The sequence below is a fragment of the Photinus pyralis genome, unplaced genomic scaffold (genome assembly GCF_008802855.1).
Source record: "Photinus pyralis isolate 1611_PpyrPB1 unplaced genomic scaffold, Ppyr1.3 Ppyr1.4_LG7, whole genome shotgun sequence".
Lineage (NCBI taxonomy): Eukaryota > Metazoa > Arthropoda > Insecta > Coleoptera > Lampyridae > Photinus > Photinus pyralis.
The window spans coordinates 7,798,357-7,823,956 of record NW_022170738.1 but is presented as its reverse complement, the minus strand read 5'-3'; the positions used below and the strand labels follow the sequence as shown (position 1 = coordinate 7,823,956).

At 34.8% G+C, this 25,600-nt stretch overlaps 3 protein-coding genes and 1 long non-coding RNA gene across 5 annotated transcripts; 2 read left to right on the top strand and 2 right to left on the bottom strand.

Moving 5' to 3' along the window:
• Positions 1-499: 499 nt before the first annotated feature.
• On the bottom strand, positions 500-5,815 carry LOC116176330 (protein RER1). 2 transcript variants are annotated; one of them, XM_031494838.1, is made up of 6 exons: positions 5,655-5,815; positions 5,465-5,558; positions 5,228-5,332; positions 4,895-4,991; positions 873-1,090; positions 500-826 (listed from the first exon to the last, which is right to left on the bottom strand). In XM_031494838.1, the coding sequence occupies exons 2-6, from the start codon at positions 5,537-5,539 to the stop codon at positions 731-733; spliced, it is 591 nt and encodes a 196-aa protein (XP_031350698.1). In that variant the 5' UTR covers positions 5,540-5,558; positions 5,655-5,815; the 3' UTR covers positions 500-730. The 2 variants fall into 2 exon arrangements, with proteins under 2 accessions (XP_031350698.1, XP_031350699.1); XM_031494839.1 differs by lacking the exon at positions 5,228-5,332 and adding an exon at positions 5,106-5,210.
• A 4,925-nt stretch (positions 5,816-10,740) lies between these two features.
• Positions 10,741-12,635, top strand: LOC116177066 (NECAP-like protein CG9132). The gene is made up of 5 exons (XM_031495927.1): positions 10,741-10,940; positions 11,049-11,254; positions 11,302-11,486; positions 11,536-11,735; positions 11,782-12,635. The coding sequence occupies exons 1-5, from the start codon at positions 10,855-10,857 to the stop codon at positions 11,834-11,836; spliced, it is 732 nt and encodes a 243-aa protein (XP_031351787.1). The 5' UTR covers positions 10,741-10,854; the 3' UTR covers positions 11,837-12,635.
• A 7,386-nt stretch (positions 12,636-20,021) lies between these two features.
• LOC116176576 (26S proteasome regulatory subunit 8) lies at positions 20,022-23,390 on the bottom strand. Its single transcript, XM_031495208.1, has 7 exons — positions 23,230-23,390; positions 22,831-22,969; positions 22,563-22,786; positions 21,074-21,260; positions 20,731-21,023; positions 20,475-20,684; positions 20,022-20,248 (listed from the first exon to the last, which is right to left on the bottom strand). Exons 1-7 carry the CDS (start codon positions 23,245-23,247, stop codon positions 20,108-20,110), a joined length of 1,212 nt encoding a protein of 403 aa, XP_031351068.1. The 5' UTR covers positions 23,248-23,390; the 3' UTR covers positions 20,022-20,107.
• Positions 23,391-23,471: 81 nt separating this feature from the next.
• Positions 23,472-24,589, top strand: LOC116176578. The gene is made up of 2 exons (XR_004146466.1): positions 23,472-23,930; positions 23,987-24,589. It is a non-coding gene; the product is annotated as an uncharacterized LOC116176578 (long non-coding RNA).
• Positions 24,590-25,600: the final 1,011 nt, after the last annotated feature.

The window sequence follows — 25,600 nt, the reverse complement described above, 5'->3', positions numbered from 1 at the left end:
ATGTTTGCATAATGGCTATTTAACTTGTTTTACTTTGTTCGTACCTACGTAAACACTAGATCTCACGCCACAACTGGACATATGCGTGCCTAATAAATTTAAATGTATGTAGACGAAATACTTTTGCAAGCCAGTATCGATTTTAGGAAACTGCAGAGCAATAATACATGAAAATAATCGACAAAGGTCAAATATCAAACAAATACAAGCTGCAAAATATTTATTTATTTATTTATCCCTCCAAGGTTGAAAAGTTTGGAGACACTGCTCTAGAGTGTCAATATATAAGTAAATGAAATTCTCAGGTATAGGAAAAATGATACCGCAAATCTTAGCTCAATACATTCATGGGATTTATAATAGATTGCAGAAACCTAAATTTACAAAAAAATTGACGATCACAACTAGCAGCTTCTCCCCAGGCAACCTAAATGAAATAAAACGTGTAAATGAATCGTATTGTACAATTAATAACTTCAACTCAACAAAAAGTACAGAATTAACTAATATGGAAAACATTTATTCACATTTGATATAAAGAATATAATTATTTAGTGCTTAATTACACTATTCCTGCTAAAAGAACTTTTTAGTTTATATGTATATGGCCAATTTGCAGTGTAAAAAAAACAACAGGTTTTATGAGAAGGTCTTGGTGTACATCAATTGTAAGGTACATCTTCCTTTAATGTATTGAAGTAAATCATTTGTCTATTGCTTATAAAAAAGGTCATTTGGGTGCACCAACCACTTTCCCTGTATCTTCGTGTCCTTGGTATTTTGGCTTGCTATGCGTGAACGGAATATATCTGTATTTGATCATATGCTGCAAAAGTTACAATTAGCGCGATTACGTATAAAAGAAGCATTACCTTGATTTGTCTCTTCATTGTTATACAAAATAGGGTAATAAAGTACATAACTAAAATAGGCCAAAATACTGGAATATTGAAGCACTCGAAGAATGTGCACACTAGAGCGATTAAAGTACTTTTACTAACAGAGTACCAAAATTTAAATTCTGGTAACCTCCTAATGAACGGCCGAAATTCTTCATTCGCTCTTGTAGGTAATTCGGGACCAACATCATCTAATAACATTCACGGCGTTAGTCACATATTGGGCTCGCCAGGAAAGAATGCAGGTCACAGAGAACATACGATTGTAGACCGGGATTAGGTATTCTGTGATCGGCATTCTCTCCTGGCGAGCATTATATTTCGAATACCTCACTAGGTAATCTATTCCCTTACTAACCAGGTCGTCAACTCTGCAAAGCTTAGGACCCTGCGCCAAATTTTCGGCTAAAGAAAAATTGCGCAAAATCTCTACAGCTAGCATCACTTTGTGGTTATCTAGCGCCGTTATACGTTTTATACTAAATTCTTTGGGCTTTCGGAGGGAGCCACTTTTGAAAGAAAGGGTTATGCTCGTCGGACCTAGCGCCACAAATTGGAGAACTAGTGTGGGAGCAATTTGTCATATTACCACCGTTTTGTTTTTTATTCCAATTAACAAATGCTAGATGACCGATTTCAGAAATATCTTGGTAAACAAATAAGACGGCAGAACCTAAGCTTGCTATTTTTGACGTCTAAATTAAATTCAGAATAGTCAGAAGTTTTATTTTATTATGTGGCTTCTGCTATAAAATAAAGTATTGTATTATACACGACGATAAAGGGAAACTACTCGAGAAAATTAATTCACTTAATTGTTAAAGTATCCCTTTATCGCCTTATATAATAAACAACTACTTATTATCTCAGGCCGCACAATTAAATTTAATTGTTGGATGTAAATAATTGCATACGCCGGCCGATCGGAATTTCCTACGATCCTTCTCCGTATTTTGGGTATACGTAGCAGCACGATTGAGGGGGATATTTTGGAAATTTCACTATGCTCACGTGCATTGGGAATCTTTCTTCCGCTCTGTTTAATTTTAGAGGTAAGCGTTTGATACTTTCCCTTCCGTTAATTATAAGGGGGGATATTGCTTTGGTTTTCCTGCATTTGATTTTCTGTAGCTACCGCTAATTTACTGATGCTTTGTTGCTTGCGTATGGCAACCGATACCGTGTCCGTGTGCCGCAATTCCGTTTTAGTTTCTTCCTTAGGCCCGCCCGCCGAATTCTTCTCTCACAATGGACGCGTGTTCATACGAACAGTCCGATCGCGCGCCAACGTCCGAATTCAAGTCGTCCCTGATTGTGCGGCGTGGTTCTCACATCTGCGACTAAAACGCACAAACAATTTGTCTATACTGCTTTCTCATAAGTGCGTAAATTACAAAAAGTCCTTACAATAGGTTGCCAGGTTTTTGTTAAGAGTTCAATAGATGCGAAACAGCAAAATACGTCACATGAAAATACTTGAACGCGTCAAATATTGATACTGTATATGCCCCACGTGTCTCTGATATATGAGCTATATTAATCTGCCGGTTTGCATGGTGGGGCCTGTACAGAAGGGTAGAAAATTGGATTTATTCGAACGCGTCAGTTAATATTTAGAGGGGATGTTATGTGAACCCCATTCAAAAGATGACGATTTGAACATAACGCAAGTCCAGGGCGGATTTTAGAAAATGTAAAAAAATCACCATTGTTGTACGTAAGAAGACCGCCTTTGATCTTAGTCAACTGATATGCTTCCACTGATGAACGCCCTGAAATTTATTGACGATTTGATTTACTTCGGAGTGTGGAAATCGGCAGAACTTATTTCTTCCGCTATTCTTGAATAATTTCCTTCAAAACAAAAAACGCGCTCGACAATCTCAAGGTAACTTTTTTTTGCAAGTTTGTGACCCTCCCACTCCCTTCCGTCGCGCTCAAATCGTCAGATTATTGAAAGGCACACTTTTCAACACATAGTCAACCCACCTTGCTTTAATCTGACGCCCTCGAGTAAATCCAAAAATCTCCTATTGGTCTCCCCTACTATTTCCGTACAATGAGTACAAAAACCTTTTCAGCGCATTTTTCTATAAAATAAAATGCACCGTTTTTCCGTCCGTCCGTCCGTGTGAGGAACGAGATCGTAGAAATCTCATTTGATAAATATTTTTTTATACATTCCCCCATTAGTGCAGCAAGAAATGCTTTTTCTTATGAGATCAAATCGGTATCACATTTGGGCAAAATTTCAATTAATTACTAACTTCATCGCGGAAACTGTAAAACACATTGATTTGATGCACAGAAACTAGATTTTGTTGTCTTCCTGTCATACTCCCTTTTTGGTTAAGTTGGTAGACCAAGATCTACATTTATTCGACAATTTCGTTTGCGGAAACCGCAAAATGCATTGCCTTGATGTACAATAAATAACTTCTGTGCTCTTTCTGTCTTGGGAAAATTCGTTGGAGACGCTGCTAAAAACCCTACCGCAATAGGCAGGGGCTCGGGCAGGGGCAAGACATGAATCCTATTATTCTCACAGTATATTAATATCCTACGTATACCCAGAAGTCTAATATAGAAAAACTTACTGACGAAGAAAAAATGGAAGACATAGAACGTTTACTTTCAAATCCTGGTGAGGAGAGGGGTGATGCAAGCTTTATAATTTTAGCGCTAAATCAACGGCACAAAATTTATTCCAAAAAACAAAATGGTGGTGCTACAAAAAATTGCTTTCGTACACTATTGGGGATTGTATGGCGCTAGGTGGCGCCCTGTAGCCTCTTAATGGAACTAAATAAACGGTTAACAACTCTTGCATTTACGGCGTTTATTATCTTTACCAAAATACATAAGCTTATGTCTCTAATAATTCGCATCTATAGTTCTCCACAGGGTGTTTAAAAAAAAGGTCGAATATTCCATCTGTGTGTAGTGCTCATGAAAAGAAAGAAAAAAGTCTTAGTAAACATAGGTACGCAAATGAAGTGTTTGAGAAATAAGAGTTGATTTTGTATCTTAATTTAAATATTTTACATTTTAGACATAGACCATCTGTTACATTGCATTAAGAAACACTTTTTAATAATGCAATTTGTTAAAGACAATACAAAGTCTACTCTGAAACACTTAATTTGTGGACTTATGTTTGTTAAGGCTTTTTGGCTTCTTTTCATGAGTACTATATGTGGATAAAATATCCTACCTTTTTTTAAACACCCTGTATATGCGTAGTACCTTAGCTGTATAACTGCAATTTTCAAAGGAACACAAATGGACTGAGATGCCGATGGCGGTCATAATAAATTAAGATAAATTCATATCAGGTCGTTTTTTAAATGAAAGTCCCTAGTTAAGCTTGGCACAATAAACTCAAAACAAGTGACACTCGTTTGTGTTCAAAAATTGGCAACATTGGATAACAATCCCATTCAAATCTATTGAACAGTTATTTTTTTTATTATAGTGACATGCTTAAACTTGAGTTCAAAATGCCAAAGTTCAAGTTTCAAATGTTGTGGCAAATGTTTGAAATTTTGTGGAAATATGCAGGACATCTATAGTACGTACCTACTTTTCAGTTTGAATCTTTTTCCATCTTTACCTAAACATATAGAAACAAGTTATGTATAAAAAGATTGCACCTAAATATTGAATTAATTAGTAAGCAATGGTTGTTAATTTTCCCTCCCATATGGGTAAATGACTCATCTACATTTCCCATTAATTGTTTTAAAAATGTTAATAAATAAACAGGTAGTTACCAATTCAAGGATACTTAGATAATATCTCATTGTCAAAATAGTGTGTGATTAAGCACCTGATGATGGTTTCTGGGTCACTAATGCTATATCACATTTACAATTTGTCAATCATTTTCTGAGAACACCAACTCATCATAATTGTAGTCGTACCGTAACCGAGACTATTGGTCTCTAAGCGCATGAGAGTTGTCGACCATTGGCAGAATTATTCTAAAAACTTACCATCAAAATCCATCGCTGGGTCAATTTTTGGTGTTAAAAACGCTATAAATAAATTTAAATGATAAATGCCCAAAGCGTATGTGACGATGTACCACCCCTACAAATATTTAACGTTATAAATGGGCTCTGAGAGACTGCTTTAAACTGAAAATTTACATTTTACAAGAAGCGGTGGAAGAGACGGGGATGATTATTAAAATAAAAAAAATACCTGGGTAATAAGAACCCTTGCCAAGAACACACACACCAGAATAATGGCAGATATCCATCTCGTAATAGGCCATGGTACCGTCTTGTCCACCACTCCTTGGTACCACTAAAACACATTAATACCTGTTTAGTAAATATTCTTATACCAAACACTATAAGGACGACTATCGTTCCCAACCAACGCCACTTAGTATACGGCGTCCAACTATCCAAAGTACCTTGGTATATCTACAGCAACATTATTTAGATAAACATAATACTTGTAACAAAAAAATTTCGTCAAAAAGAAAGAAATTTAGCAATTTTGTTAACGTAAGAAGTTAGCGGAAAAGAGAAGTCTCGGTATAAAAGTAATGGTACCTGTGACAGTCGTGTCCATGCTTGCGATATAACGCCTTTTCGATTATTGGATGATATTAAATCTTCCTCCATCATTTTGCCTTAAATGAACTATCTGAAAAGGAATTTAAAAGTTTAAAAGTCAACCATTGGCAACCGATAGGTATTGGAATGAATTAAGCCGGTTTAATTAAAAGTACAAATTACGCACCTATACACAAAAATTTACAACTAGTAGGTAAGGTACACAACGTTAAAATTGCATTTTTATATAAATATTAAATACAAGCTCCACGTCAATCACTCAACGCTTGTGTGACACAAGATCACATAATTAGGGAATTTAATTTTTTTAATCGCAAATGTTTGCATGCCTCAAGTTACTAGCAACATTGCCAGAGTTATTTAGATTTCAAATTTTTTGTATATGACGTGTGGATATAAGTGCCTATTGTATACAATGGCGCCTTGTCATACGAAGCCAGTGATTTCAAAATTCCATCCTTTGAACTTGTATGCCCAAAGACTGATACCATGGAATTTATAACCATCAAATTCAATGCTGATACCGGACCGCGCATACAATCGCCTACTCCGTAATAAAGTGTTGACCACATATGTTTAGGGAACACACCATACACGTGAAGGTAGTTCGATTTTTACTAGACTTATATCTTAAAAGCCGTAAACCCCACAACACATGACGTGGATAAATATGTGGGTGTATGGGGATGGAATAAATATTAAATTTTACCTGTGAAATGAGATATTTGACCCCTTTTGAGCTCTTGCAGTGCAATTAAAAGTTGCACAAGACATATTCATTGCAACTTTAAATTCAAAAGAATCGTATAAGATAATGTATTGAATTTAAAGTTGCAATGGTTACGTCTTATATGCAGCCTTACAGATGCCTTTAGTGCGACGGAGATTTGGGTAATTGGTTATTAGATAATTTGAAGGGTGGGGTGTTTCTGTAACTTTTTTCGTTTTTCGTTTCGACTTGGGAAATTGAATAAGTAATACTTACTCAATGCTTGGGCACATCCCATGATTTTGTTATTTCGTTTGAAAACTTGCGGCACCGGTAAATCGTGGGATTTGCGTTGCGGAATCAGCAAGACATTACTCCACGTTGAGTCGTTTATGACAGTCAAGCAACCCGATTGGATACATACAAGTAGTTTATTGGAAGAAAAAGTTAGCGTCATATGAAGCGTGTCAATTGCAAAAGTAAAATGGTTGGTTGTTCTGGGAGAATCGTTGCACTTGTAAATCACCGTATAGGTTGTGCAAAATTTGCTTTAAGCCGGCCGAAAAAAATCACGTCGAATCGCTAGCACAGTTCGATCACCTGTACTTTATCGCAGAGTGTTTTTATATATTGGTAGAATCTTAGACTTTTCTCTAAGAGCAGAACAACTGCAATAATCGAGAGGGTGTAATATTTGCGGAAAACGAACAATATCGTAAGATTTTAAACACACGAAATTAAATTCTGTTACCATGAAAACTAGAGGAATGGCCTTATTTAGTTTCATGTGGTAATTCGTAGCATGTATGAAACAGTTGATTGTGTGCAAGAAATATGTTTCTATGACATTGACATTTACCATCTAATTACGTAATTTTGAGTGAGCGAACTTTCCATTGAACTTCCAAAGGTGCCATTCATTATACGAGACCTAGGGTTTTGTAACAACTATCTTTTTCAAAACCCTTTGGACAATCAAGTTTTAACGACTAAAGCCGGATTTATAGTTCCGTAGCCGTAAGAACGTAAGAACGGAACCGTAAAATCTTACGTTAACGAAAATTATACGATTTATAGTTACCGTAGTGGTAAGAAATGAGCTTGCGCATTAGTGCGAAACGAGATCTGCCATTGTATGTCACCTGTCAGTAAGAGTGACGTGCATTTCAAAATAATAATAACCAACAAAGTGTATAATTATTGTAAATTAAACGAAACGAACGTCAGGATAAACTCAACTGTTTGAATTATCCGAGTACTACCGAAGACAAGCGCGTTAGCACGATTTGCCGTAAGAAATAAAATTTGGGCATTTCCTACGTACCGTAACCGTTCTAACGCAACGTTAACGCGAATTATAAATGTTCACACCAAACAAGTGGGGTTTAATTCCAAAAGTTACGGTACAGTGTTGCGGGTACGGAACTATAAATTCAGCTTTAGAGATATCGCCATTAGTACTGCTGTGTGTTAGTTTAAGGGAACCATTTTTTCTTGTATTCAAAACAGTAATCAACCGAGATAATGAATTTCGCTACGGTTCGTTACAGATGCATGTATAGAAGCTTAGAAAGGTAATAAATTGACTATATTACCATGGACTAAGTGTTTTTAGTGTATGCTGTTACCAAAGAGTAATATGGTTACTCTTTGCTGTTACTCATTTTTCTTGATGATAAAGATATCTACGTTTTACAATTTAAACTATTGTGATCCATGACAATTATATACAAAATGTGTATATAATAACTTTCTATAGGCCACCATCGGGTGACATTAATACATTTCTTGAAACGCTAGAATCCGTTCTGACTAAAATACGAAATAAGAATTCAATAATCTCGGGAGATTTTAATGTGAAGTTTGGTACGACTAACGTAAACGCTGTGAAAGTGGGCGACTGTTTTAGTTCTTTTGGTTTTTTACAAACGATAAACTCAAACACCAGACTTAACAACTGCATCGATAACATTTTTATTAATTTCGGCTTCAATGACTATTTAGCCTGTTCGGTTAAGGCGTATTTGTCTGATCATCACGCGCAATATATTCAAATAAAATTACCGCCAAACAATGATCAAATAAATAATGTTGTCTCAAATATCTACCGACCGATCACTTGGCGTGGTTGTAACGTAATTCATAATATATTAACTAACCTAAAATTTAATTACATTGATAATCAATGTCAATGACAATGACAAATTTAATATTTTTCTTCAAAATGTGGTAGACGCCCACAATATAGCCTTCCCCGAAATAAGCCTCAAAACCCGAATCCGCGACAACCAAGTCAAGTGGTTCAATTCTGAATTAAAGCAAATGCGGGAGACATTGAAGATGCTTGATGACTTACACTGTAAATTTAATGATATTTATCCCAACCTGTCTAAAATAAAAAGGGATTATAAGCGGCAGTATAGAATTAACCTTAGAAAATATAAAATCAGAGCCACCGATAAGGTAATCTCAAATTCGACAAACACAAATAAAACAGTATGGAAAATCGTCAATGATAACTGCAACCGTAAAAATAAAAATTCAAAAAATAATTGCAGCATATCCCCAAATGAGTTTAACGACTACTTTGTTAATGCCGCAAATGAGATAATTACCCATTTACCTGTCGTTAATGAAAAATTAATTAAAAACAACGTAAATTGCCCTCAAAATGTAAATTTTAAATTCAAAACTGTGTCACCTAACCACATTCGTAACATTATCCGATCCATGAAATCTTCTAAAACAAAGGATATTGACGGTCTTTGCTCATACGTCATAAAAAAAATGTATCAAGCTTGGTTTCACCACTAACAAAACTAATTAATTTATGTATCTCCGAAAGTGTTTTCCCAGAGAAACTTAAAGTAGCTAAGGTAGTGCCGATTTTTAAAAAAGGCGACCCAAATAAACCGACCAATTATAGACCCATTGCTCTTTTACCGGTCCTCTCAAAAATTTTTGAAAAAGCTCTTGCGCTACAAGTCATAGACTATTTCGAAACCAACAATCTCTTCAACAATCAGTTTGGCTTTAGGAAGAACATGAGTACTTCAACAGCAATTTCTAAATTCACTCAAGAAACACTAGACGCCTTTGAAAACAAAAAATACTCGTTATCGATCTTTTTAGATTTATCAACGGCTTTTGATTGCGTTGCGCACGATATTTTACTTCAAAAGCTCACAAAATATAACTTTGATTCCAACAGCGTTAATTTAATACATTCGTACTTAAAGGGCAGGTATCAAGCAGTTAACACTAATGACCTTTCAAAGTTATTGCCAATTAAAGTTGGTATCCCCCAGGGTAGTATATTAGGTCCGTTGCTTTTTATAATTTACATCAACAACTTTTCAAATTGTCTGAATGTAGATAATAATATCACTATCACTCATTATGCTAATGATACCACGATAACATTAAATGGAAAAAACTTAAATGAATTAGAATACTGTAGCAACGAGATACAATTCAAGGCTCGGGATTGGTTCGCAGCAAATCAGCTGCTTCTAAACATAGATAAAACACAGCGTATGATTTTCACATTAAAACAAACCCAAGAAGAGGAAAATACAAAATCGGTATCTTTTTTAGGGGTCACCTTAGACAAAAAACTAAACTGGATAGAACACACGAACCAGCTAGCAGCAAAACTAACTACTAATATCTTCATGCTAAGAAACCTAAAACTATCAGTTTCGCCTCATGTTTTGCGCGTAGTATACTTTTCCACTTTCCACTCCATTATGTCGTATGCGGCTCTCAATTGGGGACATTCAGCTGGGCGACATAGAATTTTCCGATTGCAGAGGAAAGCTATAAGAACAATTGCCAACATAGGGTATCGCGAAGAATGCAAAGACAGTTTTATAAAATTAAGAATTCTGACATTACCTTGTCAATTTATTTACCAATGTCTAATACATATAAAAAAAAACATAGCTCAGTATACAAAACATAAAGATCTACACCATTATGAAACAAGAGACAACAATAACCTCATAACAGATCATTTTAGGTTAAAGTTATCACAAAATGGCCCAAACTATTTGTCTCACAAATTTTATAATAAACTGCCCCCAAAAATACGGTCTTTACCACTACACCAATTTAAACTAGTCATCAAGCAACTGTTGATATCTCACTCCTTTTATTCTTACGATGAGTTTTTAAATTGTAAACTTTAATGTAAATTGTAACCTGTTTTAACTTCACTCCAGTACAACCTTGACATGTGTAAGTACAATATGTATAGCAACACGAATTATATATTATTATTATTATTATTGCCACATAACACACACTTCCAAATGCAAATTCGTTATTTATTTATTTAAATCACCTGTTGCCAAATTTGTTGTCTCTGTAACTTCAGGAAACTAAAATGTTATTTACTTACATGATTATTCAATAAAACATCTCAAGGTTATGTTTAGTATAGTACACTCTTTAATAATCACTCTGTATTAAAATTATTGCCACAATTTCAACTAGGGCAACACTGTAACTGACGTGTGACAATCCACCGAAAGAGGGAGGTTAACAGTTAACACGCAGCTGTCGCCTGTCAAACACTCAAACGTCAAAATAGTATATGAATATAAAAAAGCACATTAATGAACAATATTTAAGTTATTTTAATTTTTAATTAGAAATGGATACATACGAAAGCGTGTTATTAGTAAAACCCGAAGTATTTGTGTTTAATATTCCACCTCGAACAAGTAATAGAAGTTACAGGTATGAGACCTTCAGAAGTTTTCACTTCCTTTATTCAGATATCAATTAAAATCCACCCACTCAAATTCCTTATCTGCATCTTTCGGAACTGTACGTTCTGTGTTACAGGGCAGCAGACTGGAACTTGGCCGAACCATCGTGGACAGGACGTATGCGATTGGTATCAAAAGGGAGTGAACTTTCGATTAAGTTGGAAGACAAAAATAGTGGAGAGCTATTTGCAAAATGTCCTATCGATACTTACCCCGGAATAGCATTGGAATCAGTTTCTGACTCTTCGAGGTATTTTGTCATTCGCATCCAAGATGATAATGGTTATTAACTACATTGTTTGGGCACGAATAATGTGGAAATTTTTTAGGACGAAACGCATTCATCGGTTTAGGTTTTGGTGATAGATCTGATTCATTTGATCTTAATGTTGCACTACAAGATCATTTTAAGTGGTTAAAGAAAGAGAAGCAGATTAGCGAGGAGCCCTCCGGCCCGAAATTAGATTTACAATTTAAAGAAGGCGAAACTATTAAAATTAACATGAAAATTACTGTGAGTTTGAAGTTTATCGACGCAACAGGTTGCTAAATATTATTTTCAGAAGAAAGATGGATCAGAAACGTCAAACAAAATGAAGGCTAGACCGGGCACGACCTCTGGTTTATTGCCTCCCCCTCCAAGCGGTAGCACTAGGCTTCCGGCACCTCCAGGTTGTTCGCCCGCCGGATCCCCCGCTCATGTGCCGAAACCCGATTTGATCGGTGGAGAATCTTGGGGAGAATTCGCATCGGCTCAATCTAGGTAAATATTTCTAATGCGCTTTCGTTCGGCTACATTGTTGTTTTAGTGCTCCACCTGCTACATCTCCAGCAGCTAACAATAGTAATTGGGTTCAATTTTAATCTCTCTTATTGGAAACAAATTTATATAGGAATAGATAACCAAATTTTCGATATTGCACTACCACATTTTCCGTTGACAATATTATATTTAAAAAGACTTCATATGTGCACATGATAAGCGACGGCAGTTATACAAGATTTAGCCGTAATAGTAATCTTAATGGTGTTCGGTCTGATGTTAACGATATATTGAAAATTCAAAGAAAATAATCATGAATGTGATCTGTTAGATAAAAAATAGTGTAGATTAAGTTTAAAATGTTTTTTAGCTTCTTGTTTATAAGATGGCTGCAGTATACTGGGCCTAACTACGAATTTTCGCCTTGTGTGTTAGATCAGGTGGTGCAATTTTCATGTATAGTGGTTTGCATATCAAAGATTATTAAAATGTAGAGGTACCATTTTGAGATGTCCTATGAATATTACGAATCGTTATAGCTTTATGTAAATGTAACTTTATGATATGTTTGAATGCAAATGTAATGTTATTATTTTGTTATCTGTAAACAAAAGAGTATGAAATCTTTAGTAGATATGTATAATATTTTTAAAAACGTTGTATGGACACTTATGTGTAAATATGCATAATAGCCAAAAGTATATTTGAAAAAATAAAACATTCCAATTGAAGAAAAATTGATATTGTTACTGTTAGATGTATAATAATAGTAAAGAATGGAGTAGGTAGTTGAAAACTAAATTTTTATAACTTATAATGTAGTACCTGTAATGAAGAAGTAAGTTGAGTTAAAGGTTCACCTTAAAAAGTTAACCCACAAATAAAGAGCAAAGAAATACATTTTTGGAGTGTTTATTTTTTGGTCTTGAATTGATATAATTTTTTAAAAATTGCAAACGATTACTACAGTGGCGTAGTTTTTAATAATCATTTCCTGAACAAGGCAGATACCTATGTACAAAATGTACCATACTACAATGGAAACATTATCCGTCCTACTTTTACTCCATGGTTCTACCGGTGGTTAGAGGCATATATACAAGAGATATGGTTAGAGGGTCGCCTATACACGGTGTCCATTTTTCGAGTGCCACTATGGAGATCTCATTTATCTTACGAGATAGAAAGTTGGTTAAATGGGGGCAAAGTTGTCAATGCTAGGGGAAATGTTTTCTTAACATTCGATACTAATTGAGAAACTGGCACTGCTGAACTTAGTTACACATAAATGCTTATGCAGTAATTCAAATTATAAACATTTCAGGTTAAAAGTTGCTTTATCTTTACCTTCTTATATGTCATATTTTTGACTTGATAATGTCATTGACTAAGCACTTGATTTAAAATTGTGCAAATATGAATGTATATTCTCAATATATATACCTGCAATATCTAAACAATTAAATTTGGATATTGCATGAAGCTTCTGTGACACATCTGGCATATTTATGGAACATATTCAAGTGCATTTTGGTATATTCTATATATTTACCACCAACATTCAGAAAATGTGCATGGAATATGCTCATGAGACTTGTATTGTATATGCTGAAATATATTTTTGTGTGACATATTTTGCTGCTATGAATATTCTATTCTTATTCAATGCATATATAGGTACGCAGATACACAGAATATCTGAATATGCATTCGAAATATTCTATGCATATTAATGTTTGTGCTAATTGGGCTGATCTCAATACACATCACAAACATACACATCGACGTGCAATATAGAAGATTAGTCATTATACATTATAGCGATAAGAAATGAAAGTTGACACATTCTTTCCGGGAAATATGACGTGTTTGTGCGAGAGGGTTCGAGAAAGATGGGGGTTGAATGCAGTGTGTATAACAGCAGTTTTTAAACACAGGCACTTGGGGTTTTCGTGACCCGCCTTTGCCACTTTTTTGTCAAATTTTTAATATCACAAACATAATCAGTCTAGCTACGAAGAGATTGACTTTTGGGACGTTATCATACCTTACTGCTGCCATTGTATTTATAACTATATTCAATACTATTATATTATTCCATATTTTTCAAAATTTTGGAATTTATTTATTATCCCTCTCTTGTTCTTCTTGCATTGTAAAGAAGTGTTAAAGCGTATTTTCTAATTGAATCCATTGTGAACGATAACGGGAGATCAAAAATGAGTTGCCGTCGAGTGACCTTTGCAAATTCAAGTTAAGTACGATTTACCATGTACACAAAAATTTTAAAGGTGACTCGACAGCAACTCATTTTTGATCGCATAATGTTCTATCACAGATTTAAATATACTACAGATGGATCATGAGATAGGCGATTGTGGAAACACAACAAACGTTCCAGTTGCTAGCGCACCTATATGAATTTTATTAAATCGAAAGTTTTAGTTTGGGTCTCAGCTTAAAATAATCAGCAGGAGTCTGTATAACGATGGCATAGAAGGTTTTTACTATTGATGGTGCTGAAAAGCAATATGATATGATATTTTTTTCTTCGTAATTAAAACAGTGGGTCTTTGTATTGTGTGTTTGTGTTCAATTACGACCTTGTGTGGGCGTATCTGTGGCCGTTCTCTCTCCTTAATTTAAATTAATAAAATCCAAGAACAATTTTTTTCTATAGAATGGTAGTTTCAGTTTCAGCCTGAAAATTAAAATTCTGTAATCAACTACTATCAATCGAAAGTTTTGATATGTCTATACGTTCATTCAAGGCATCGCCAAATGAAATTGAAACCAGGTGTAAAATTCTTGCAGAACAGCTTTTTACAACTACCCGAAAACTTCACTCGTTATCTGTTTCTTTATTTTAACTTAATTTTACTACCCGCATGTCAGTCAGGGAGGTATTGCAGTGGGGTAAAAAATGATCCCTCCCTTTTTTGACGGGAATACATCAAATACATGTTTTGAGGCACCAGGAATCCGAATCAAACAAAATCTCGATTATGTATACAGGGTGATTTATATCAAAGTTGTATTTTTTTAAATAGAACTCACCTATATTATTGCATATTTCGATTACTTAGTCAATTTTAGTGTGACTTTATTTAAACATGATATCTAAAATGAGTGGCTGAGCGTCATTTTTTCAAAAAATAAATGTCCAGTAAAAATTGAAAACGAAGTTTCCATAAAACTTAGAAGGCCATGACGCTGCAGTATTACTGATCATCATGTGTGCTTACCTACATACGCCGAACGGTCAAAGTTAAACTTTTTTTGTGCTAAAAGAAATCACTGTAAATTTTCAAAATTTCAATAAAAGATAACTTGATTTTTTTTAATGAAACTACCAAGTTTTTTATTGCATCAAATGTAGGATTTGATTACCTTTCTAACGATATAAGCACGCCGTATTTACCTTTTATACATATTTTTGTAATTCAACCATTTCTAATAATACACAAGGTTTGTCGATTTTTAAAGCCTCTCAGTAATTAATAGGCCGTTAAAAGTTAAAACACCTATTCTAATTATAAAACAGGGAGTTATATTTAAAAAAAGTGCAACTTTGATTTAAATCACCCTGTATAACAATTGCAATTTCGTTAAAAATATTTTTAGGTTGTAGCCTGAAGAGTCCTTCAATATGCCCCGGCAATGAATTTTAAATATTCTTTTCAAATCCTAAGTATTTAGTAACCGCGCACTAAGCTGCTGTATTTCGGAGAATTTAATACATATATTTGTTTGTAATAAAACCAAATTTGTGTAGGTTAAACCAAGAAAAATAATCTCTTTCAAATAACTAAATAAAAAATTTAGCGCTAGTATGTATTTGAAAAAAAGTTTATTTGTAATAAAACCTAGCATAATTTGTATAGGTTGTACACAGAGAAAGAAAGTCTTCCGAATAATTTAATAAAAATTTTGCGTTATTGCTATAAAAAAAAAATAGTATGACGTTTACATCCTTTATGCCTAATCTGCCAACCTATGTACGTACATAGGTACATACGAGTTAAAACAGACAGTAAAAATTTTTATTCTTTAAAAGTTGCTTAAAATGATCTAAAACGTTGACGTTTGATGAAATTTTGATACGTCCAAAAACGGTAATCGCAATATAGCCACCCCGCGCTTTTTGACAGCCCGTACGGATTTACTACTATCTCAAAATATATCGAAGTACTTTCTTCACTATTTTGTTCCGCATTATCATGCAGCCTTAGAAATTCATGACTATACCAAGAACAGAATGGTTCCACGTACATATCGTGGAAATTGTAACGTCTACTGCGGTACTTCCCCAATATAGGGTCTCAACTGGGATGTGACATTTTCGATCTCACAGAAATTTGGTATCTGCGTCTCTTTAAGAGAAAAATAACGAAACCAAAATGGTTTTTGAAAATTCGAATTTTAACTGCAATTCTGGACCAGACATAGGCCTACGGTAGTTTTTAGCACATTTTTGCAAGGTAGGATCGATGTCAAAACTCTAATTGCATCTTCATTTGTTCTTAATAGAAGCTTTTCATATCACTTTGGCCGGCTGACTGGCTGGCAGCAAATGAGGGCCTGTAGACAATCGCATGTAGAAAAACGAAGAGTGTACGTGTCCATACGGGGTCGTGTAATTAACAACTTTAGGGACGGGGCTACATGATGTGGGGACGGCGACATCTGGGCGCCATTCCCACGCGTGGTTTACTAACGTGGTAATTTTTAGTTTTGCCTATCTTCTTCTACAGGTCGAACCCATAATCGCACGTCAAGATACAATTTTACAAGTCGTACGACAAAATCGTATAATGTGAATCTTGAAATATTTGGTTATGGCAACTCCCAAGTCGCAAGAGAAATCGTAATCAAAATCACATAACGTAAATTGCACTTATATAAGAATCCCCCATTTACACGCTTCTAACTTGTATTTGAACTGACCACAAATTTTTTTAAAGTTTCGTCAATAAATTACCAGTGGAACGGAGAAGAAAAAATAACTTTTTGTCTCATAGGCACAGCCAAATTTTCCCTTAAAGCCTTGGGCGATTAATTTAACAGCCGCAATTGCAGATATGCTTTGTGCCTCGATCTTTAACAGGGCTGCGCGTGTAGGAAAAACAGCCAAATTTCGGAGCTGAAATTTTCAAACAATTACTTCAAAATATTCAGACATTGAGATACTCAAAAAGTACCTAGTGTTTTCACATAACAATAGTTTGAAAACTCTTTCGAATGCAGACATCAATGCTAGGCACCTTGTTTTAATGTAACCCAACAGTTTTTGATACTTTCTATCAGCTAAGTCGTAGAACTCTTTGAGTATTTTTCAATGCGAACACTATAAATGTTAAAAAAATAAGTCAATTTTAACAATGGTGAACTCAAATCAACAATCCCTATAAGTTTTGTTTTTATTTCAGGGACGACCTCCATTGCAAAGGCTTTGTTGACACCTTTTACTATTTTTGCCACCAAAATTACCTACAGTTACCGTTGTCTCCACAAAAACCCCACAACTTTTGATTTTAAATCATTTAATGTTAATATACTTCCTTACAATATTCAACGATTATATCCGATTGGGATCCAAACTCCAAGATTTGAATTTGCGCGTCCTTCTGTGGTCAAAAATAATGGACCAAGACGAGAAACAATTTTGTAGAGCCATGGTTTGAGGCAAAACCATGTTTTCTAGAAATAAAACCCCGTTGTGATTGTCGTGAACAACCAGCATATATAAGGAAAAAAATCATTAATCCGCATGTGAGCAAAGGCGAAGAGTGCATTTTCAAATTTGTTTTTTCGATTTTAACAGCCCTTATGGACATTTCATGCCTTAATGAGAATACAAAAATGAAATAACAAACAGACAGACAGGTAGACATATCAAGAGCGCCAAAGTGTGAACATTTTATTTTTTGAAAGTGAAAGTGTACTAAAAACGGAACTGTCACGTTCAAAACGGGACGTTTAGTCACATCTCACATTCGACTCATATTCGCTTACTTGACTTAAATTCTCAGACGCCTATTGTTAGGTACCTATGTTGTTTCTCACAAAGACAGGCCTAACACCTTCTCTGATTAATTAATAAAAACTTCGTCTACGTCATAATTGTGCTTTTAGATCGTCTTATCATTAAAAATACTATAAAAATCTAAATACGAGCACGGAACACGCCAAGCTGTGATCAGAGATGTAGGCATTAGAACTTAAATCGCACAAAATACCGTACCTACTTATAATCAAAAATAAATCAATTATACGGTAAACATCCTGCATAATTACAAATCTTGATGGTTTGACAGAATAAGGTATAATCAGTCGTCGGTTCGCCCTTCCGAGTTCCGATATAAAGGAATGTGTATGTGTAACTAACATAAACGCATGCTAGCAGAAAAATTGCGAGTGTAAATGGGGAAGGTCAGTTACATACAATACAACATTTGTTGGACTCTGTGTAATCAGATACCCCTGTTTATCACAACAGTTCTTGTCTTTCTTATTGCAGTTGTAAACCACGCGCAAGTTATTCATTCTACAGCGCTTCCTTGTGGACGCGGAATAACACTAATTTAGTTTGGATTTAACGCACCAGAGGCTTAAATCCAAATCACCGTTGCCAGAATTTCAACATGGCATTATCCATCTGTAGTATATTTAAATCTGTGGTTCTATCTATGGTATGTCTGTTCAGTTTTATTCCATCAGCTGTTGGCAATTTTTTGTTGTTGTTGTGCGTCACCAGTGGCGTACCTTCATTGTATACTTATTGTATAATGTAATGAATTATAATGAACAGAAAAGATATGCATACATATATGACGTGTCGGCTCATTTGTTGTGTCGTCAAGAGTTGTGCACAATTTCTACCTGTTCAAATACGTTTGTATTGTATTTACGATTTGTTGTACCTACGGTTGCTGTTTTAACCTGACGCCAATGAACTGTAGGGGGCCATGTTGCTACATATATTAAGGAGATATCGCTATGGAACGAAAATTTACTCGCTGAACGATTTTAGTTCGTGCATAACTACGAGTACAAAATAAGAGGAGGGAATGTAACAGTAGTGGGAAATACCATAGCACGCGACGGAAGTCACCCCATTTTGCGCTGGTCAGTTATGTTGACTTGACTTATGATAAAACATAACAGACGATGTCAGATTTGTTTTATTACGGCACTGCAAATGATGATGCGTTTCTCCCCACCCATCACTAATCGTTTGGCCGCTAGAGGGTTTTCTGGAATTTAGTCGATTTCCTTAATGTCCCATAACCTTCTTTTTATTAAAGATAATAGATTTCGGGACAATCTTTCTTAAAGCACTTTTTTATGTAGAATACATACAGTTTTTTATACAGGGTGTTTGGTTTTTCTTATACGACCCTAAACTATATTTGTTCATATGAACCACCCTGTTAATTAAGTTTTTGAAGAGCGTAAAATTTCCTAAATTTTGATGTATCACTTATTGAATTAAATTAATTATTTGCAATATTGCATTTTATACATTAAAGATTTTTTGTAGGAATCTAGGTTTCCATGGCGAACAAAAGATGAGAAAATTGTTTAAAACGGTAATTTCGTGGTTACCACCTATTTATTTATATATTATATGACTTATTTTGTGTTATTTGAAATTAAAAATATTTTGAATCTAATCTACACTTAATTAAAAAATTGTCTTTTTTAGACAATCCTGCCATCTTTAGTTCGCCATGGAAACCTAGATGTGTGCAATAAAAACTATTTATTGTGTAAAATGCAATTTGCAAATATTATACCTATATAGGGTGGTCCATACGAAAAAATATATTTTAGGGTCGTATAAGAAAAACAAAACACCCTACATAAAAAAGGACTAAGACATATTTTGCCAAACTCAATTATCTTTAATATTAAGAAAGTTATGCGACATTAAGGAAATCGGCTAAATTCGAGAACCGCCCTCTAACGGTCAAACGATTAGTGATAGCTGAATTCGGTTTGTGCCAGTGATTTTCTTTAAAATTGGGCTCCAGACACCTAGGTCCATTTTTGTCTTATCTCTTAAAATAAAAAGTGTTTTCATAAGAAAGTGTCGAATTTAGACCACCCTGTACAAAAATTATGCCAGGTTTCGATTACAAAAAAATGAGAAAAAAATGTTAATGTTAAAATCGAATTTTTTGCACCCCTCTTTAGGAATGCGCCATCTTGGAGTAGGAATGTTGAGTAAGCAGTCAGTGCAAAATAAGAATGGCTAGTATACCTGCATATAGGAAAACAAGGTTTGTTATTCTCACAATTTAATGTATAGAAACTTAAGAGGATGATGAGGAAATGAATATGCACACTTGAAATTTACAAAATACAAATTACTTCCATAACTTCTTGATGGACATATTCTTCTCGGAATCTTTCTGCATCACTTTGGCAACCGCCATTTCGAAATCTTCCTGTGTGACGTGAACTCTACGTTCACGCAACGCATACATCCCTGCTTCAGTGCAGACACCCTAAAAGAATTGCATACGAGATTGCATATCAATGTGGAAGATATTAAGGTATAATGCAGAAAAATTAGTGTTAACTTAATGAGTAAAATTTAGATATTGTTTATTATTACAATATTATAATGGTAATAAATTTTTAAAAAAGGTATGTTTCATATCATTTTTAACTTATATCAATAAATTACACTTTGTGCTAATTGAGGTTGACTGTACATAATTCAAAACTTACCTTAACTTCAGCACCACTTGCGCCAGGCATCAATTCTGCTATCTTCCTTAAGTTAATACCTCTGGTTAAATTCATTTTTCTAGAATGGATTTTGAGAATATCCAAACGAGCTTCTTCATTTGGTGGAGGAAACTCAATTTTACGGTCGATACGCCCTGGCCGCAGTAAAGCAGGATCTAAGATATCAATTCGATTCGTGGCCATTATCACCTAGACATACAAATTAGTTGCCACCACCCCTTTTTGGCTGTATTACTTTAATATTCTTAGTAGCTTCAAAACCGTCCAGTTGATTCAGAAGCTCCAGCATAGTCCTTTGGACTTCAGAGTCACCACCAGACCCGGATTCAATACGTGACGATCCAATTGAATCTATTTCATCCATAAATATAATGGACGGCGCATGCTCACGAGCCATAACGAATAGTTCACGCACCATTCTGGAACCTTCACCAATAAACTTTTGAACCAACTCCGATCCGGAGACACGAATGAACGTGCATTCTGTGTGATGTGCGACCGCTCTCGCTAGCAGAGTCTTTCCCGTACCTACACGTGCAAAGTAAGCAAAAACGCAAATTACAACGAAAATGCATCACCTGGAGGACCATACAGAAGAACTCCTTTTGGCTGAGCAATACCTAAAGCATCAAATAACTCGGGATGCTTCACAGGCAATTCAATAACTTCCTTAATTTCTTTGATTTGTTTGTCCAGGCCGCCGACCATTTCATAGGTAGAATCGGGAACCTTTTCCACCATCATAAGTGACACCAACGGATCAACCTAATGAAAAGTAGAGGATTTCACATGGTTCACAAATCCTACTACACTATATAAACGGCGTCCGTATGGGGTAGTTACCCTCTTAAAAAAAAGTCCGCAACGCGGATATTTTCATCAAATGCATGTGTAAAATTAACTTATTGGGCATGGATGCATTGCATTAGAGTATTTTCACATAGAAATAGGTGCATAAATAACAATAACAAAACCGCATTATTTTGATCAATGATCTCAAAATCGATAAAAGTAAACGCACTTTTTATACAGGGCGTCGCACCAGATGAGAATAAGTCAGAAACTGTTAAAGATAGCTATAGGAACATGTATTGTCAAAATATGCCCATTTCGATTATTTATCTCATGCAATAGTAAGAAAATGGTCATTCCATTAAAAAAAACTAAGTTTTTAGTCATAGAAGTTTCATAAATTTGGATCTCCATAGTGGCGGTCGTACGCAACTTAACTTTTTTTTAAGTGCACTAAAAGAAAGCCCTATTCATTCTCTATGCACTGATAAAAATAGGTTGCCATGACTACAACCGTCATTTTTTTTTCTTAAAGTCAAAATAACATAAAAACCATAAACGGCTGATATTGACATATGGGTATCAAAAGAACTGAAATTTCACGAAGAATCCAAAAATCCAATAAAAAATAGGGGTTGCTATTTAAAATAACGAAGTTACTATCTACTTCCGGTGTTTCCAGAAGTGCGGCAATTTTGAAAATATTTTACATCGATTCGGCGTACAGAGTAACTCCTAAGTACAAATTTTTAAAAACCTACCTATTTTACTTTCCCAGAAACGTTTAACTAAAGCTCCCAAAAAAACACCCCGTATATTGCGAAAAACAAACCTCAGAATATTTTGAAGATTTGAAAGTATACTAATGTATAATGTCAATAAGAGGAATTCGTCTTCGTTAGTTGGCCATGACTCGTCATTGCCGCAAAAAAAAACAATCGAACACTAAATAACTTCTTACCACTTAAAAAATAGCATAGAAAAAATATAAAATCGCCAATAATTCAAAAACTGAAAAAAAACTACTTCATAAAGGTTACTCCTATTCTTTGTGCTTATTGCTTAATAAGGTATAACAAAATATCTGAATTTACTGAAAGTGCTATTAAACAGAAACTATTTGTAATTATATTTGTAATGAGCAGATTGAAAAAATACTTTCAGGGGTTTGGGATAGTTAATAACAAAAGCCCCCATAGCATTTCCACGGAACAAATTAAAATCTTACATTATCTACCTACCTATCTAGTACAGTGCGATCATTACGTCAATTACCTTATTTGGCAGAATCTTGTGAAGAGTATAACTTTCATTTCGCAGTGCAACACGACAGTTAGGAGTAACATTGTTAATGTCGATATTCTTATCGATATCAACAACAAACTTTCCTTCAGGATGCACCTTCACCAAAACCTTCTTTTTATCCATTGGTTTGACGACTTCCCCGACATAACTGCCTTGCTCTTGTAACAACATGAGCTCCTCACGTAACATGCGAACTAGGTCACATTATTTACTTACAATTTTTCAAATCCATACTCACCTTTCGCATTGAGTTCATTACGTTGAGCCTGTAAACGGCGCAAATTTTGACTCTTTTCGGCCACGATTAACTGGAGCTCTTCGATTTTTTGAATGTAATACGATCGAAATCCTTCCCCCTTTGAACCATCAACTTCCATCTTAAATTTGCAACAAGAATTAGACAGTTTTCGTAACCTGTTTTGCAACACACAGGTAAGTGAGTTTCGGACATGGGTGAAAGGGAAACAGTGTTTTGATACCAAGGTGGTCCAGACACAAAGGATGATATATGGTTTGTAACTTGTGGTAAGGAATAATAAGAGCCCATTATGGAAAAAGGTATATAACAAAATAATTTTGACAGAATAGGTAGGTTGTTAAACAAAGGAATATGCTCAAATTGAACTTGGATACTTACCAAACTTATAACAGTCATTTTGATAACTGTTAGAGCACGGTAAACTTTAAAATATTAACAGCACACCATACAATTACGGTTCACTTTTTCAAAATTACAAATTCACATAAATTGACAGCAAATGTCAAAAATTGAACTTAACCTAAAACTTTAAGGTTGATGTGGCTCCATTATGTGACGACCACAGAAATCTTATACAAACTAGAACGCTAATAGTAAAGTCACTATAGTCCGTTTTTAAACTAAGAGGAGTGATTTAAATAGCGCCCGCGAAAAATCTGCATTGTGATTGGCTTATACGGCGCCGTTTTTACACAGACGCAATTTGAGGATCTTGACAATTCAGTTGACATCTTTATTCGCTGTGTCATTTACAATTGTGTTATTCGTATTTTATTTAATTTTGCCTTTTTCGTGTGTTTTAACTCTTGTTCAAATTTCAATTAAACAATCAGTTCTTATTAGAACTAAACCGGGTACCTGTACTTGATTTTGTTGGTGCAAATACTTCGAAATATGGATTCCACGCCAAGTACTTAGTAAAGCGAACATTTCACCTGTAAAAAAGCGTACGCGTCTTAATTTGGGGCATTTATCGATCTCAGAAAAGCAGTGCATACTCGACTTATATAAACAGATGTTAAATGATGACCCTGGCACAAAGATAGTTACCATTGTTGCAAAAATTGATGAAGGCGCAGGTAAGAAACGAAATACACATTAAATGTTAATTTAACATACACACTTTTTTATATAGGAATTGCAAAATCCACGGTTTACCGAATAATAAAGGAGTATAAGAAAACGAGAGCTGTAACCCACCTTTGGTATCGCAATTTGACGATAGCATAAAATCATCAGTTCGTCAAATTATTCACAACTTTTTCTATCTCAATGAACTTCCCACGTTGGACAAAATCAATAGTCGTGAAGATTTATCACAAAGTGTCCTTCATCTACTTGAACGTGACGACATAATAAGATGGAGACGAAAGCATTTAAAATCTATTAAACAATATAGGAACCAAAGACGAGTCATATATTACTTAGATGAAACATGGTTAAATGAAGGCCATACAAAACAGTGTGGACTGATGATAACGTTCGTACTCGACGACAAGCGTTTGAGGAAGGATTGTCTACCGGTTTAAAGAATCCTTCTGGAAAAGGGAAACGTCTCATTATTTTACATGTTGGCTCTGAAAACAGTTTCGTAAACGAGGGTCTACTACTTTTTGAAGGAAGAAAAACTTCCATTATCACGAAGAAATGAATGCGGAAGTGTTTGAAGAATGGTTTGCATCTTTCTTAGTGAAAATTCCTGAAAATGCTGTAATTTTACAATATATTGTAGCTAGCACCTTTTGATTTTATAAAATGATTGCATTTATGTCTACATAATAATTAAAATTTCTTGTCAACCAAATTGTGTAGGGTAAAGTGTATTAAAAAGCCATAAAAATGATCAACACTGCATTTTTTTTATAATGTATGCCTTATGTAGTAGGCAACCAATAATGCACATGTGTACGTATGTATCATACTTAAAACAATTGCCCAAAAGTTACTAAATTTAGTAACTTTTTCGGATGTAAATCAGACTTTTCAATTTACTCCTCTAGTTTAAAAACAGAGTATAGATATAGAAAGTACCGCAATCATCCGCCATTTTTAGGCAAATTTGCTGCCAACTTAAAAAAATTGACAAATAAAATCTGAATAGCTGTCATTTTTTATAACCTAACTTCATAGTACTGTCATGTTTTATAAAAATATATACAGATATCTCCAAACAGGTGGAACAATCCCTAGCATTAAAGTTACTAGAATCTGGTAACTTCCGCCATTTTTGGGCAAAAATCATGCGTTCTCTCTCTAACACACGAGCCCAATGGATTGCGGTACTTTCTGTATTTAGTGACTTTAGCTAATAGGTATGGGATGCGCGAGAACAAAATGACACAATTTGAACGGTGAAAATTGACATTTGGTGCACTCCTGAGTTTGCGCATTGCGTGAGCTTACAGATCCGGTCTCTGAATTCGCCATTGTGATAGTTGTTATTTCGATAAGAGCGAATAAAATATCATAGAGTCTTGTTGCAATAAATACTGTGTCATCAAATTATTCCTTAATGTCGATGTAAAAGAATACCCAAAAGTCCTCACTTCGTTATCTGGCCCTCGATATGTAGCTACTTCCAAATATTTTCGAGCCGGCCCTGGCTATTTTTAAATTTGGCGGCTCCGTTTTGTCTTACTGCGCAAACTCAGTAGTGCACCTGTGCGAATTCAATTTGGGTCAATTTCTTTACATTGCATTAGCATTCCATTTTTTTTTAGTTCAGTGGTGACGACCGGTATCAACTTCC

What these genes read in the sequence shown, in the direction of transcription:
- LOC116176330 (XM_031494838.1), bottom strand. Translation starts at nt 5,539, where the DNA reads ATGATGGAGGAAGATTTAATATCATCCAATAATCGAAAAGGCGTTATA. An exon ending in TAAGAATATTTACTAAACAG is followed by an intron (nt 4,992 to 5,227) that starts GTATTAATGTGT and finishes AAATATTTGTAG; the next exon opens with GGGTGGTACATCGTCACATA. An exon ending in CCCAGCGATGGATTTTGATG is followed by an intron (nt 1,091 to 4,894) that starts GTAAGTTTTTAG and finishes GAATGTTATTAG; the next exon opens with ATGATGTTGGTCCCGAATTA.
- LOC116177066 (XM_031495927.1), top strand. Translation starts at nt 10,855, where the DNA reads ATGGATACATACGAAAGCGTGTTATTAGTAAAACCCGAAGTATTTGTG. An exon ending in ACAAGTAATAGAAGTTACAG is followed by an intron (nt 10,941 to 11,048) that starts GTATGAGACCTT and finishes TCTGTGTTACAG; the next exon opens with GGCAGCAGACTGGAACTTGG. An exon ending in AAATTAACATGAAAATTACT is followed by an intron (nt 11,487 to 11,535) that starts GTGAGTTTGAAG and finishes TATTATTTTCAG; the next exon opens with AAGAAAGATGGATCAGAAAC.
- LOC116176576 (XM_031495208.1), bottom strand. An exon ending in ACAAGATTCTGCCAAATAAG is followed by an intron (nt 21,261 to 22,562) that starts GTAATTGACGTA and finishes ACTTTTCATTAG; the next exon opens with GTTGATCCGTTGGTGTCACT. An exon ending in AAGCTACTAAGAATATTAAA is followed by an intron (nt 20,685 to 20,730) that starts GTAATACAGCCA and finishes TTGTATGTCTAG; the next exon opens with GTGATAATGGCCACGAATCG.